A 16,542-nucleotide genomic window follows, 5' to 3' on the forward strand; every position below is an offset into this window, starting at 1 on the left:
GGGACATCAGTAACCAAAAGTCCTACTTGCAAATGTATGAATCTTAGTGACTCCCTTGTGCCTTATAAAAAGGAGGGAGTTAAGTGTTGGAAGGGAGTGATTTGGTCTACAAGAGCAGAAGAGATGCTAACAGGGAAAAATACTGAAATACTAGTGACATTGGTAGAATAAAGCAGCCTGAAGAACAGAACAAAAAATGTGTTTCTAGTAACTTTTTTTTTTTGTAGTTCTTTACATTGGAATACACTTCCATATTAAACAAGCAAGTCCTAAAATCTGACAGTTGTTACAGCAGATCAGTTTAAGGGCAGGTCTTGATTTTAGGTAGATTTTGATATCATGTTTCTTTCCCATAATGAAGCCTTCTATTTTTCCTTTTCAGAGTAAAAGGCGGTTTGAACGTGATTGCAAAGAAGCTGATCGAGCACAGCAGTATTTTGAGAAAATGGATGCTGACATCAATGTTACAAAAGCAGATGTTGAAAAGGTAAGCCAGAGGGTGGAAAGACTGTTTGTAAACATGGATGTGATAGGTTTAGTTCCTCAGTTCTGCTGGTAGGATAAACCTTCTGAGGCTTAATGCCTCACTTAAGTCAGTCCATAGGTTAATTAAAAATAGGGAGATCTCTGCAGAGACCTATATTTGCATAAAAAGTCTAAACAGATACAGCCAGTTTTCTTCAGTAAGGTGATACCTGAGTTTAACATAGCTGACATGGCTCTAAATAAGCTTATGCAAAATCAGTTTTAACTAACACCCCAGATTCTGTGACAGTCAAGCTTGTGAGGGCTCCCTGAGGGGTGCTTGCAGTTCCCACACGTTGTTGGTTGCTCTGTGATCCAGATAGAACCAAACTTCCTGCCTCTTGAGCAACACTTCAAAGGTGTCCTGAGTTGCAAAAGGTGTCATGGGCTGCAGTGAAGTATTACCAGAATTGTTGTTCATGGTCCTAGGTTTACAGCAGGACAGCTTTTCATGTTATGCAGAATCCTGGAATCCATGCTTGTCACAGATGGCACATAACGTTTATTTTTCTCAGTTGCTGTCTGGTTGCAGTGTCATTTGTGGCTTTTATACATTGATCCCTGTTCAGTGAAGCTTTTGAATTGATGCTTAATTTTAAACATACATTTGTGTTTCACCATATTTGTCTTGAAATATTTTCTCTCTTTAGTTTGATTCAAAATTGGATGTGTAGAAGGATGCTTAAAGTTTAAATGTCCAAGTCCAGTGATGTACCTGTAACTTAAGGAAGCAATGGAGAGGGAGAAAGCGTGTTTAAATTGCTTCTCTTTTTGGTGTTCTACATCTGCTCAGAAGATGCAGTAATGTAGATCAGAAACACCATGTTACAATGTGTAAGGGCAGTTTTGTCTTCCCTGAGTTTGCTTCATATAGGTAGAAAATAGCCAGAACATTTGAAAAGGTTTGTTTCTTTTAAAAAAAAAAAAAAAAAAGGGGGGGGGGCGGGGGGGCAACAAAAAAAAGCAAGGGAGAAAAAGTTGAAGCTTAAAATATACTAAGCGTTTTGCTGCAGGGACAGGAAAGAAAACTGAATTATAGGTAAGGAATCTTTTCTAGTCCAAGATAGCCCTTGTAAAATGTAGCTTTTGCTTTGTTCTATTCGCCGTTAATTCAATCCTGGGAAGCTATCAAATACAAATTTTTCTTTACATCTGTGCGATCTTAAGATGTTTCTAGTATGCTCAGCATCATGGAGGCTGAGTAGCAGATAGCATCAAGGATGCTATTAGAAATGAGGACAGTAAATGAAAAAGAAGCTCAGAAAATTTCCCTAAAGTGCTATTGCATATCAAAGGAAAAAATACCTCTGTGGTCTTGTAATTTGCTTGGCTATTTGTTGTAAATTCACCATGCAGATTTGATCCTTTGTTGCCTTCTGGATTTGCCAGGGCACTTTACGGATGAACACATGTACAGGATTGTTAAAGATGTAACACCACATGTGGGTTTTTCTGACAGAGGGGGATCATCTCTGCTTTATCTGTGTCAAGTGATTTTAGAATACATTTTTTTCATAGATAAAATTAGGACTTGCCCTAGATTTTTTTCAAAGCTGAGGCCATGTCAGAGGGATACAGAGACATGACTTCCTATTTGAAATAGAGGACTGAAACTCCTTGCTTCTGCATCCCTTTCTAAGGCTGGCCTTTTCTGGTCAGGGTGGAAGGCTGCATATTGATGGTATATCAATCTGATAGCGTTAGACAAATTCTGGGAAGCAATCCCTACCCTGGTGCTCTTTCCCTGTAAAGTGAAGCAGAGGGGCTTCCCTTCTAAATTTCTCTAGCTTTTAATTGTATGTATTTGTAAATTATTTATTGCAAAATGAGGCTCAGTGGTATCTTGAAAGAAAAAAAAAAAAATCTGTTGCAGTTATGTGTGTTGGCTAATCTCAGGAGAGGGCATTAGTCGACTTTCCAGTCAGTCAGCGGCGTAGATGGAGAAGGAAAAGGTTATCAAAACGAGTGGAATGTGAAATAATATTGCTGAACAGAGAGAACAGTGTTTTCCAAGTGCATGTGTTAAACTGGGTTCATCCATGTCAGGCTGTGAATAATGCCCTTTCTTTGCTTCCCTCTGCCCGTGTGACTGGGACCGCTCTTACATAACTCCCAAGTGCAAAATAAGATATTGTTTAACCAAGCGCTGCTGTTGGGGGCAGCTCTCACTGACTCGCTCCAGGGAGATGCAGAAGCTGCTCGGCTTCAAATGAAGCAATATGATGACTTTTACCTCCTCCTCCTCCTATTGCAGCGGTTCTGACTTCTCTTGCCCCTTATGGCTTGGCTGCTGTACTCCTACTCCCAAAAGCTCCCAAAAATCTGTCTGGCCAGAAAAGCAGACAATTTGGCTGTGTTCAGAGCCAATGCTATTCACTTTGGCGGAACAAGGTGCTCTTCAAGCAATGGAATCGGTTGCCCTCATTTCTTTGGCTTGAGATTGACACCTTGGCTACTTGAGCTTGTACCTGCAAATATGAGCAGACACTAGAGCTATTTTTTGCATCATGCATTATAGAGTAGTGGAATTAAAGTTCTGCAGTGATCACAATGACACATGCAATCAAAAGAATATATAGCTGTAATTCCCTAATGCACCTAATGCTGAGCTATATGAGGCTCTGAAATTCTCATCTCTCAATCTTTCAGTTGTTGTAGCCTTTGACAACTGCAGCAGGCAATTCCGTGGCAGAGCTGCCAGCTACCAGCACTTAACATGGCCTTGCCTAAGGGATAACTATTGGTATTACAGTTTGCTAGGATTAAGTAACCAGAATAGTGGCAAAGAAGCAAAGTAAGAGTTACTTTCCTCCTTATTTCTCCAGGACTGTTTTGCGAAGGGCGTCAGGTGTGTGCTCAGAGGCAGGGCTGGCTGTGCAGTATGGGTATCTTGCACCTAGGTCCAAACTCCTTCTGTAGGACGAGCTCAGGTTTGGTATGCAGAGGCCACGTGCCTTTTGTGCCACTTCTGTGGCCAGCACAGGCTTGACCATCTTTACAGCCTGCCAGTCTGGTAGTTGATCTCAGAGAGAGCAGGGTGTTTAGATTTCTTTGCTCTCATCTCCTTTTTTGGTGGTAGGAACATGGAGCAAAAGGCTGTGTTCAGTCTCTGCACTGGTCGTGGGCTTTATGCAGGAATCAAAGGAGAGTGGATTAGGAACCCTGAGCTCCCTTCCTGTGTTTGCACTGAGTCTCTAAATTAGCAGCGGCCGACATTTGCAGAGAGATGTTTAAGTGTCAACACAAAGTGCAGTTTGACACAAAAGTTTTGCCAGTTCAGTTTAGCAAAGTCGGGGTAGGAAGCTTACTGTGTTGCAGAAGCTGTACTGTGAAAATATCCTTATAAACTAAGTGAATGGTGCAACATGCTGATGCTAATACCGGGAAGCCTTGTAGGTATCGCTGGCAGCTTTAGCTTCGTTTGGATCACAGTGGGATGTGTGCTTTAAAGCAGTTCTCTTTCAAAAACCACAGTGGAGCTGCTTCAATTTTTTGACCATTTGGGGAAATGGTCTCTGTCACCGAGGCAGAGCCGGTGTACATATAAGGAAGTGCTCTATTGTTTGTTCTTTCTCTTTAGAGCTGCAGTCACTAAAAAGCTGACATCTTTATGGGATAATGTGGTACCCAGTGGTGCCTTTGCAGACGTCTTGCAATAATAATAATAATAAAAAAATCGGCTGGCTTTTCTAAAGGTTTATTTTCAAAGTAGGCTTTTCAGAATCTATTTTTAAAGAGGAAGTGGCTGAGGCCAACCATGGGAAGGGGTGAATGCTTTACCTCTTGGTTTGCACAGCAGTTGAAGGGGAGAACAGTGGTTTGAGGTACTCAGTGTCAGGCAGGATCTGTCCCTTTGCTGAAGAGTAGGACGGTCATATGTTGGCGTCCTAGGTAACAATTTTGCCAGAAAACAAAATTCAGCTTTGAGCAGTAAAAAAGGAGCTGTGCGTGAGTTCCCAGAACTGCTGTCCTGAAGTCAAGGCTCATCACCTTGTTCTGATTTTTGTTCCTGTTATGTTAGGAGGGTTCCACTTTGAGTGGTTTTGAGATTAATGTACATGTGTTGTGTATTTAGGAATTAGTTTAGTAGTGGTAGATTTAGAAAGACATCGAGTGCAAATTTGATCTTAACTCTCAGAAGTCAAGAAGCTTCTGACACTGCTAAAAACATGGGATGGGTATTTTGTTTTGCTGTGGCTTTTTGACTGACTCATCTTTAGTAAGTCTTCAACCCGCACCCAGAAAGCATGAGCTTGTATTAAGATTTTACTTCTATCCTGTGACATTCAGACATCTGTTCTGGGGCAGTGGGGTTTTCCTACTGAATTTGCTTGCTTCCGTGCTTACAGCTGCTTGAGCTTGTTGCAAGTCAGCTGCCAGTTTGAAATGAAAATTACTCCAAAATTATCCAAACTTATATCCAAAATTATTATTACAGAATTATCATTCCATTCCTTCCTCTCTTCTCTGCCCAATCCTATGTCATATCTAAAAACAAAAGAAATAAAAGAAAAAGGTTGATGGTTCTATTCCTGTCCTGACTCCAAGATACTTACGTGTTTTAGATGCACTGGCCTTTTTTTGTTTGTTTATTTTTGTTTTGGTTTTGAAGTGGAGGAGCTGAGGGAAATAGAAGTAATCTCAAGTTTATTGAAATCTCTAGGAGCTTTCTCCACTGCTCTGCGACTTTCAAATCAGGTTATGTCTGCCGTATCCAAGACTTCTGGAGTCCCAGAATAGCTTAAGATTTGCATAAAGGCATAAAACCTCACAATACAATATCACCATGACATTAATTTTCTAGTCTGTAAATATAACTACAGAGAGATACTGATGTTTCATGCTTGAAGTTTCATTCTCTCTTCTCTTTTCTTATGCCACGTTCCTGGGGTGCTCACCATCAACGTAAAGAGTCTGTATCTCCCTCTGTACCCATAGAAGACACGTCCACTTATATTGCCTTGGGTAGTCATGAGCTGAATCACTGGCAAAGTCTTGCTGAACATAGATGTAGAAATACTGCTACTTAGAAAGATTCTTGGAATAAGCTGATCTTACTGCCTGTGCAAATGCAGTTATGCTGTCAAGTGGTAAACTGCTTCTCCAGCCTGTAGGCTGCTGCGCTGCAGGACGCAAATCTCTTCATTCAGAACTTATGCATCCTTACAATGAAGGGTGCACTAAGCTATTTTCACTTGGGCTCTGGAGAAATCTCTGATCTGTGCTTCAGCACTATCCTGCATACACCGTTTACAGCATGCTTTGTTGGAACAGCAGTCAAGTCACAACAGAGCCGGATGCAGCGTGCATTGCTGAAACCCCACAGACAAACCATAGAGGAACATCTCCAGCTCAGTGCTGTGTTGTTGCATCGTGCGTCACTGAGGTTTTGGTCAATTAAGACTGTCAGCAGTAAACTCTGCAGCATAACCCGAGATTGTGGGTGCCTGCCTTCTGCAGACCATAACTACTTAATGGGCCTAGTTTTTCAGGAGATGCTGAGTCATCTGCCCAGTGACAGTGGGGCTTGTTGTATCTCCTCATTCTCCTGCCCACTTCGAGGCACCTACTGGCATAATGAAGTTCTCAGCATTTTGGAAAATGTAGTGCCATGCAAAGGTAATGTTAGAAGGTGGACAAGCTCTACAGTGTTTGTGTCATTAATATGGTGAATACTTATTGCAGTGAATAGTTCCAAAGGCTTTGCTTTTCCTATACTCTGCTGTGAATTTGCAAAAGTGCAGCAGCAGTGTCTCAGTGAAATATGCAGGCAAGGTGTGTAAGGCTCAGTCCTGAACATAGTGCAAGAGGGCCTGGCCTGTGCATTTCTTATTTGAAAGTTAGATATTACATAAGACTTTCCCATGTTCTCTGCGTGGTGGTGAGTTTTACATACTTTGATTAGGCAGCTGCGTTTCTTTTGCTCCACAGATGGAGATGGCTAAACCCTTCTGTGTCTTTGCTTGTGACATGGGTCAAATTTCCCATCAATTCAAGTGCAGTCTTTTCTTGGTAATGTGTTTTAAGGCCATTAGATTCACAGTAATGTTATTTATCTGGGCTATGCAGACCCCAGTCTCCTTCCTGAACTGCTTCCTTCCTAATGGATGATGTAGTGTGCGAACGTAGGGAGTCCCTCAGGACATTCATTTGCATTTCTGGAAGAATAAGCCTTGTTTACAACCTGCTGTCTGTGACACGGTGTATAGCAGCTGTTTCCCTTTTGGAATCATGACTAATTAAGGAGGTTTGATTTCTAGTCAATAAAGAGTTAATGACTGCAGCAGGAGTGGCTGGAAAACTTGATAAATATCTGTATGTATCCCATGCATACACTGGCTTTGGTGTTGAGAGCAATGAACAGAAGCAACAGTCAGTTTTAGTGTAAGATAAGGAAATCCATCTGAACTTACATTTCCTCTTAGCAGTACTCCTCTGCGGTAATGCTCTACATAGCAATTTGACTGAGTTTCGTAACAATACGACTCTATGGGGAGGTAGATTGCTAAAGGAGCAAATAAGTTAGGGAGGGAAAGGGGGTGTGAAGGGGAGGCTTAAGAGCAACTTCTGAATTAAGGATCAACTGCAGTTTGCATCAGAAGTGTAATACAACCAGCGTTCTTCGCTAATGCAAAGCAATTAGTTTATGCGCTACAGTTGGAAAGCTTGTTTATAGTCATTCTTATTCTGTCAAAATATTAGAACAGATATCTTCACCTGTTTAAGAACTAAGGGAAAATAAAGCAGAGACATCAGAATTTAGCTTATTGTTTGTAAGTTGTTCAGTTTAAGTGAATGTATTGTACCCATAAAGTTGGGTTTTAAGGCTAGCAAATTCATACCGGTAACTTACTTCAACCCCAACTATCCATTCTGCATTGCCTGTGTTTGTAAATTCTTTCTTGGAGAGAGATGACTAGAACCATGCTCAGTATTCAAAGTATGAGCTAAGCAATCTTTTACACTCCTGAAATAATTTCCATTATTTATATTCAATACTTTATACACCGCAGAATTTAATTGTTTATGTTAGTACAACTAAGCAGATCTCCAGAAATCATTTAAACATTGTTGGCCACTGCTCCGAATACATCTTTTCTTGTTACCTCCTCCCTCAAGTCCACGTAGCCTTCCACCCACGGTGAACACCTCGTTCTTCTGTAATATACTTTTGTTAGGTATCCTCGTGGAACTGCACTTCTCTGAGCTGTGTGGCAAACTACTGGATGTTACCAGGGATTTGCAGTTCAATCACCCAGAGAGTTTGACTATTTAGTATTTGTGATGTGAGAATGGCAGTGCGAGGAGGCAAACTTCTGGATTCAAGGCACAGTTATTTCACTAGGGCCTTGGAGCAGTGGGCTTGAGAGGTGCTTCTCCGGCACACGTCATGGTGGCACTTGCTGTTCTTAATTCGTATGTAATGGTTCTTCTCCTACACAACGTTTAGACTGCTCTGAACACTTTTCAGACGGAATTGAGGTGATTGGTTGGACGCAATAGAAAAGAAAAAGCGATACACTTGTTTTATAACTGGGAAACACAGCACTCAAATTTGTGCAAGGGAGCCTGCGGCAGAACTGAGGTCTAAAGCCAGGCAACCGAAGTCTTGGGCTCATTCACTGGAGTAAAATTTCAAGTAACCTCTAGCTGTCGGACTCTTATTAATCAGCAAGCAACTGTGCCTTTACTCATGGTGCAGGACTGGTCCTATGAGTATAGGACTGACACAGTTAGGTGAGTCCTTGTTGCAATATGATTTTTTTTTTTTGTGGTAGTGCAGATGTCACCAGAGCAATTCAAGAGCTGTGCTAGAGCCTTGTGCAGCATGCTTGCTGTCTTACTGTCCCAGCTCCATTAATTTAGTCCGTCTTTCTTGTTAGAGCTTAAGTGGTGTTATGTTGCTTTAGTATATCTCTTGTTAGCGTGCACTTATATAGTCTGGCAGAATTATGTGCAATGTGACTGCACTAGATAACAATTCCTGAGATCTAGTGATGAAGATTTTCCATCCCCTGTCAGTGGTTTGCTCATTTGTATATTATATTCAGCAAAAGGATTTCAGGGATCTACAGGTTCTCGGATTTTTTTTCCCACCTCTTCTAATGTTAAAAGTAGGAATTTTTCTCTTTGGTTTTTTTCCTGTCTGTTATTTTGCACCCCCTATTCTACCTTCTTGCTTTCAGGAAAGCAAATTTCAAAACCTTTTTCTGCTTGCCAGTTCAGAGAGACCAAACTGGTTATTGTAAAATAGTAAACAATGGAGCTTGATTTGGAGGCTATGTAAATCAAAGCCTGAAATCCTGGCCCTGTTTTGAAGTCCATGGCAGAATTCCCACTGTTATTAGTGATTCTGCAAATGCTGCCAGTGTTGCTGCTACCAAGAGGCGTCCCGCTGCTGTTCGTGATGGTGCCCGCTCATAACAGAGCACGGCTGTGTGAGGTTGTCTGTGGAGAGAGGACCAGAGCCTGCAGCTGAAAAATCTGTGAGCAATTGAAAGCATTCCTGAAACTGGTGAAGTGTTTCTGAGTCTGCCTTTATCATTAAGTTATTTTGAAGGGGTTGGGTAGTTGAGGGGGGGCAGGGGTGATTTTTTTTGTGTTTGCATTTTAGTCTGATCTTGGATTTACTGAAGATGGATCTATTTTGGCAGGCCGTGGCCTGGCAGTGATGCATCTCACATGCTGTCTGGGTTTAAAAAAAAAAAAAAGGGGGGGGGGGGGGGAATGGGAGAAAAGAAAGAAGAAAGAAAACTACACCAAAGTTTTGACTGGAAACTCTGCCATTCTGGACAAGAGTGACTGCTGAGAAGTTGAACTGTTCCACTTAGTGTGGATCAGCTGAATAGCAGCCAAAGCTTTTTTGTGCCCTTTTCAGTTATTCATATCACTCCCACCATAACAGCCTTGAGGAGCTGCATTTTTTGTCTGTGTAAACCCAGAAGACAGTGTGTCTATTGACCCTCTTGCTGTTTCTGGAATGTGTCTTAGAAAATTGTTCTCAGCAAAATATCCTTCATTCTTTTCTGTATTGAAGACCGAAATGGCAGAAAGGGTACTTGTTTTTTAAAAGTTTCTCCTACACTTAATCACCAGTTGCCTTTCATATCGAACCAGATTTTGGGGGGAGAAGGTATATGCAAGTAACATCATACAAGAATTTATTTTTTGAATTCTCTAGGAGGCAGCATGTAATGCATGGCAGCTTACTAACATTCTCACACCTTCAGGATTGACAGTGCCCATCATAAAGATGTCCATATCCCCTCTCTCTGTTAAATTTTCCTTTTCTGACCGCTGGTCAAAGGCCTAAAGTACCAGTATTGATTTCAGATTTGTATGTAAAACTGTACTAGTACTGCATGTTTGCAAGGACTACGGAGAACTTTCCTTGTCTGTAATTCTTTTGTCTCATTCTGGTATACAGCGATTACTTAAATTGCATCATATTGCTAAACTGCAGGATTTTTCAAGCAGGTGATAAGTAGGTTCAGCCTAAATATATCTCCCTAACACAGGTTACTTGAGAGGAAAAGGGTTGCAGCGTTAACTTTCTTCTAATTTCTTATTTTAAAGGGGAAAGAAATACTTCCCTAAATACTTCAGTCATGAAAGATTTTAGAGCGTCAATGCTCCACCCTGGCATTTGTCACTTAGCTCAAACCTGCCATCTCCGAACTCCTGGTGGAGTTATTTAAACATCTGGAACTAACTTTTGATGCTGCTTGAAAGTCTGTTTTTTGCAACTCAGTGGTTAGGTAGAAAACCTGCAGGAAATGTGGTTAAAATAATCTTGAGAGTATAATGTTTGTTTTTTTTCCTGCTACCTTGTAGAAGAGACAGAAGCCATGGTGCGTGTTGCCAGTTCACATGGCTATTGAGTTTAGTGTTGTTTTTCACATAAGTTAAGTGCCATTGAGGCCTGATTTTTAAAAATTTTTTAAAAAGCGCTGAAGACAGCCACAGTTCTTCCGATTTTTAAAAATCAACACTTTGAAAGTTATTACTGCCCTGCAGTTAGCTACTGCCCTGCATTCTCCCCCATCAACTAGCACAGCTGTCTAAAGGAAAGAAAAAAGATTGGTTTGATTACATTTAATGGCAGTTCTCTATAGGTTCTGTGAGAGAAGAGGTCATACATAAGCCTAACCTACTGCTAGTGTGCTTTTAACTAGTTCAGTATATCAGAGCTACATTTCTTTTATCTAGAGTTTTCTTTCAGAGTTAGTTATAGAAAATGCTCCTCTGGTGTGATTGTGTTTAAATCTGATTGCCTTGGCAGCGGAAACCTGAATTTTACCTATGTGCTTGTTGCAAGGTTAATGGTGCCGCAGATACTGGGCTGTCGTTCATTCTTGGGAGTGCTTTTCTTGATGAGACGTGCTTTGGCATGTGTGACCTTTTGGTTTTGTTGCTGCCATATTGAGTTCAGAGAAGAACTGCCTTAACAAAAACAGATTTTGGAGAGGAGGCAGTACATATATACGCTGTGCACATTTATTTGGGGACAAAAAGATGTTACAAAGGTACGTTCTAGGAGGGAATATGCAAAATCTTTTGCAAAGGTGTGCAGAAGCACGCATGTGAAAGTAAACTGCTTTTCTGCTGCTCCCCACAAATCCCTCAAATGTATATACCCTTTTCTGCTTTTTCATGATGCTGAAAGGTGACCTCATTCTTTCTTCCTTTCGAGAGGGGAGGGGATTTTTTGTTGCATTATGAGTACCTAGCCTTGACATCTCTTACTACTGAGTAATCTGGCAGTCTGTAGAAGATCTGGATTGTGGTTTCATATGTGGTGCTGGAAACGTGAGCTCTTGCTCAGTCATCCCTGCCCAGTTAAAGGAGAGATTATGTTGACTGAAAACTGCATCATGGTGTCATCCTCTTATATCTGAAGTCATGGTCTGGTTTTCCAGAGACCAATTATTGCAAAGCCTTTTCTCCTGAAAATACTGTTTGGAGCAAATATTTTAACATTAACTCTAAGAAGCCCCCAAAAATACCTCCTCTGAAGCTGTTTGCATGCACAAGTGAGCAGTAAAGAAAGTAAAAATTTATTTTCTGTAAAGCTCAACTATAAATTATTCCTGAAATAGCTCCTGTGACTCTGTGCAGCTCCAGGCCACTGCATCCATTACTCTGAATGTGAAACTTAATGTCATCAGCTCATTTTTATCATGCTGTGCTTCAGCAGAGTGCAGGAACCTACCTATAAAATGCAATTCTGTTAATACTAGAAGTGATGATGTTAGAGTAAGTGACATACTCAAATGAAGTAATAAAAAAATTCTAGACTTTTTTTATATTTTTATTTTAAGATCCAAATACCTCATTGGAAAAATATTTAAACTGTTTGAAGCTTGCCAAATGCATTAAATGGCCAGGAGAAACAAAGCATCACTGGGGTTCTCATACAAAAATCTTGGTTTTGGAATGTACCCAATTTTACTTACTCATCTGCTGCCTCCTCTTATTTGGGGCCAGTGAAGATGGTTTCGGAAACCGAGCGTCTACTCCTGTATACATTTAGCTCAGAGTTACTTTGCTCATATCCGACCAATGAGTTCGCTCATGAAAATGAACTCTGATGGCTTAATATTTGCTGGAGCTGCCTGGAAATGTGTAATAATGGATTTCTTGGTTTTCTGCTTCAACAATAGAGTTGAGGGACAAATTCCTGAGTTGCATTATTTAAAAAAAAAAAACAAACAAAAAAAAGACAGCTGTATGAGTGGGACGGGGGCTGTTGTAGAAGTCAGCTCAAACAATGGGTTGCTCTTAGGTAGATGAAGAGAATGGGCCTCACAAATGGATATTGATCTGTAGCAGCTGGGACTTGAGGAAGGGGTTGGGAGACAAGGGTACATTACTCTTACAGCTGTCTGCCTTTCCATGGCTGACTTTGTTTTGCTGGTAAATTTGTGTTTGTAGTACAAGGCTATATTGTTTTCCACTCATATTTAATGTAGCTATATATGAGTGTGTGAATGATAAAGTTTAATAAACTATATGGCACTTGGGCAGAAAAAATTACTGATATGGCTTCTTGGAATTTCACTGCAGCAGGTAAATTTTCTGAAGTTATGTATGCATCCATTACAGGAGTTAGTGGACAGTTAAAACTCCTGGGGAACAAGCAAAGTTGAAAGTCTGTATTTTTTTTTTTTCAATTGGACTTACTTATTTGGTTATAGTTGCAGTCTTTTCCATTTGATGCTACTGTTTTACATCTCCTATTATGCACTCAGTGCCCAGCATTTTCTCATTGTGCTTGAATTATTTTTGTAGAAGGAATGTGAAGGGGATCTAGGAAATTCCTACAACTGACTGCGCTTGCAAAAGAAATAGCTGAATTGAGGTGAAATAAATTATTAGGTGAGATGTGCGAGCTGGACAAATGGGAGGGAAGCCTATTTCTTTGCAAGTTGAGATTTGAAACCTTCTGGCAGAATTTGTTACCTTCCAGTTATGATTACTAAAATGTTCCGTGATTTGGTATTTAATGGATTTATTGTCAGGAAACTATTGTCTGCTTGGAACAGTTCAAAGAATAACCCTGTTCTGAACTGTTTTTAGTGGGAGCCCACCTAGAATATGCTAAAATTAATTGTTAATTAATTGAAACACCCAAAAATCCTTTAGATAATTTTTAAAGCAGTCTTTATTTCTCCTTTCTTAAAGGGCTTATTCTCAAATTGAGGGACTGATTGGAATATAGTACTTGCTGGACACTCACAGCACTGTTCCAGGGCTAGGTAGGCAGCGGAGGGCGAGGAGGTTCCGTGAATGCCTGAAAAATGAGTGGATAGTTTAGATTCACAAACTAAATCCTGGGCTCGCTCCGATCAATGGCAAAGCTCTCACTGGAGCAAGTGTTTGGTCCACAGCCATGGGGCAGGTGGGAGTGGGAAGGTGGAGCGGGGCTGCATGGGAGCAGGGTGAGCGCAGAGCTCCAGCCGGTGAATGCCGAGTGGGGAGAGGGGAGCTTCAACAAGTGGACGCAGGATAGGGAGCGAAGGCATACGGGTGTGGCGAGCTGGGTAGGAAGGGAAGAGAAGGAGGAGCTGCTGTATGAAGGCCAACAGCAAGGAAGGAAAAGGTGACTAAAATAAACAGATGGAGTAGACAGTAAGGGAATAATATTGGGCAGTGAAACAGATAACAGAAGGCTTTGGGAAGCAGAATTGTAAAGGGAGGAAGGGGAAAATATAAAAGGGTCACTCAAGGACAGATTGTTCTAGGGAAAGAAGTGAGGTTAATTGCCCAGTGCTCTGCTATACTGGATAGCAAAGCAAATCATCTGTGTGGGTAAAAATAGGAAGGGAGTCGTGTCTCAGCTGCTACTCAGGCTCCCCTTTCCTTGTGCAATTCATGCCAGCGCTATTCAAGGAGGTGTAGATAAAGGGCTTTGCAGAGAGCGCACTGGGAGCACGAGTTAAGATGTTTTGTCATGATTATGTTGGCTAAGGCATGTGAAATGAGACAAAACCGTGTTGGTTTTTTTGTCGATTCCCTTTCCCCCAAAAATACTGCTAGCCAACAGGTAAGCAGTTCATTAGAGGAAAGCAGGTGCCATCCAACAGGGCATATGGTGGAGCAAGAAGAGTATCCGCAAGCGTACAGAAAACATGCATGCCCGTTAAGTGGACTAGTAGAGGGGCAAACTTGTTTCGGTGTTTTACATGCAGTGTTGAACAGAAGTTGTTCATGGAAGTAGCATGTTGTAACACAAGAAAAGAACAGTAGCAGTGTGCACACTGCAGGCTTATGCTTGATGTAGATGAACTGTTTCACAAAATTGGAGTAAACCAAAAGCTGAAGTGTTCAGAGACCCATATGCTAATGTTCCTGTGCTGCCTGCTGGTAAGGCTAGTAAGCTGAAGAGTAACACAATGCAATTTCTTTCCATGTAGTATAAATTATAAATTTCTTCTGGCATTTCTTTAGGCAAGACAGCAAGCCCAGCTGCGACATCAAATGGCAGAAGACAGCAAAGCGGAATATTCTTCCACTCTACAGAAGTTCAACAGTGAGCAACATGATCATTACTACACGCACATACCAAACATCTTCCAGGTAAGGGTCACTGGCACTGATCTAGAGTAGCTCATGATCTTGTGATAAGAACAGAGGGGCGTTTGCCTCAATTCTATGACCCTGTCTTTTCCTTTTTGGTGATTTTTTTGTCGCTGTTAGCAAATTTTGTATGCAGTCTGCCAGCACAAGAAAGAGATGGAGTGCTTGGTAGGATAAATTGTCCCTTTCTCTTAGACTAGATATCAAGTGATCAATAATATATGAGGAAGGTGACATTGAATTGTCATGACAGATTACGATAGTCTTTGGAACCCTCACAATCTTGCTCTGTTAAACTCTTGTGTCCATGCAGCTGGGGAATGAGAGCATTATTTGCATTGTTGGGGCAGGAGTCAGCTGGGCATCATTACATCTGCAAAGCCTCACAGCCCTTTATAACCTGTCTTCAAATCAGACTTCACAGATGTTTAAATTTAAACCACAATAATTCTGCACTAGCGAATGTCAAAGGGTTTAAGCAAGCTTGCTGATTATGTCTTAGGGTGCCTAAAGAAAGACTGTAGATAAAGAACAAAAAAGCCATCAGATTTATACTGACTGAAGATCTGAGTTTGTGCTTGACTGAACAAAGAGAGATTAATGTAGTAGAAGAGAAGTTCTAAATGACTGTTCCATTGTAATGGGTTATAAGCATCAGAAGTGGAAAATGCAATCTCTTTAAGGGAGAAAATGTCACATGCTTATCATCTGATGAGAAATAACTGATATTTGAGCCAGCAAATAGGCATTTTCTTATCTGTAGCTGGAACTTCTTAGCTAAATGGACACCTCCTCTTTTGCTTCATGGTATTTCAGACCAATGTCTTGAGATAAATTATCTCTGGCATCAGATATAAAATTATTGCAATATATTTGTATTTACCAGATCTAGTGTCAAGTGCTCTGATTCATAGGCGAGCATGCTTAAAGTACTGCAGAAGTATCCTTTTCACTACCAGTGCACCAGTAAGCTCTAGTGCTTTCTTTTAGATGTTGAAATAACAAGTTGTTTTGTAAATGATTTATGTTGCTTGTGGATCAGTCAAGGCAAAGGGGATTTTTAAGTTGGCAATGCTCTGTAAGATTTCTGCAGTCAAATGTGAAACAGTCAGTTCTTGTTCGTGCCCTTCTGTATCCCGTTGTAGTCTGTCATAATAGCGTTATGCCACATCCAGTTTCCCTCTGTTCTAAACGAGAGGTCCGTGGAATGGATGCTGGAGATCGTGATATGGAATCCACTGAGCAACAGGGAGCATATGTTGAGAAGCCCTGGTGTGAACAAAGCATGATGTATAGGACTGCCTGTAAACCAAAAATTACCTCCTAGGGAAAAGGGGAAGGGGGGACATCAAGGTTTTTGTTTGCTTGGATTCTGCAGTGTAATGAAAATAAGATCTTTTAGAACATGCGCCGAAAATGAAAGAAGTTTTATTGTTGCAGAAATTCTCACAAAAGCCTTAGGAGCCATCCTTACAAAAGTCTAAAGCTGGGGTTTTGAAAACTCAGCATTTTTTTAACATAAACAGTTAATTGAAAAATTCCCAGTAATAGTAACAGAGATTACTTTTAGAATGGCATTTTGATGTTTGAGGGAACAATATCACTTGATGCCTTCATGAGAACAGCTGTCCTAGTTTGTCAGTTCTTAAAAATATATTTAAACCATACATTTTAAAGCAGATGATGTATGCTGGGGAGAAAAATTGGTTGAAACTGTGAAGTTAATCTTGACATTTGATCTGAATGAAATTTAATGTCTTAGAAAATACAAGAGATGGAGGAAAGAAGAATCGTGAGGATAGGTGAATCCATGAAGACTTTCGCAGAGGTTGACCGCCAGGTGATCCCTATCATTGGAAAGTGTCTGGATGAAATAACAAAGGCTGCAGAATCAATTGATCACAAGAATGTAAGTGTTGCATTGTTTGGATTGTTGAT

At 40.8% G+C, this 16,542-nt stretch overlaps 1 protein-coding gene across 18 annotated transcripts in view; it reads left to right on the plus strand.

Annotated features, from left to right (window-relative positions):
• The window catches only part of FNBP1 (formin binding protein 1), a 110,122-nt gene that overhangs the window by 59,500 nt on the left and 34,080 nt on the right, over nucleotides 1-16,542 (plus strand). For all 18 annotated transcript variants that reach the window (XM_072883440.1, XM_072883448.1, XM_072883451.1 and 15 more), the window contains 3 exons: nucleotides 383-487; nucleotides 14,476-14,604; nucleotides 16,367-16,513. In XM_072883440.1, the coding sequence (XP_072739541.1) occupies nucleotides 383-487; nucleotides 14,476-14,604; nucleotides 16,367-16,513 (381 nt within the window). The remainder of the gene's footprint in view (nucleotides 1-382; nucleotides 488-14,475; nucleotides 14,605-16,366; nucleotides 16,514-16,542) is intronic.

The sequence above is a fragment of the Ciconia boyciana genome, chromosome 18 (genome assembly GCF_034638445.1).
Source record: "Ciconia boyciana chromosome 18, ASM3463844v1, whole genome shotgun sequence".
In the NCBI taxonomy this organism is placed as follows: Eukaryota; Metazoa; Chordata; class Aves; order Ciconiiformes; family Ciconiidae; genus Ciconia; species Ciconia boyciana.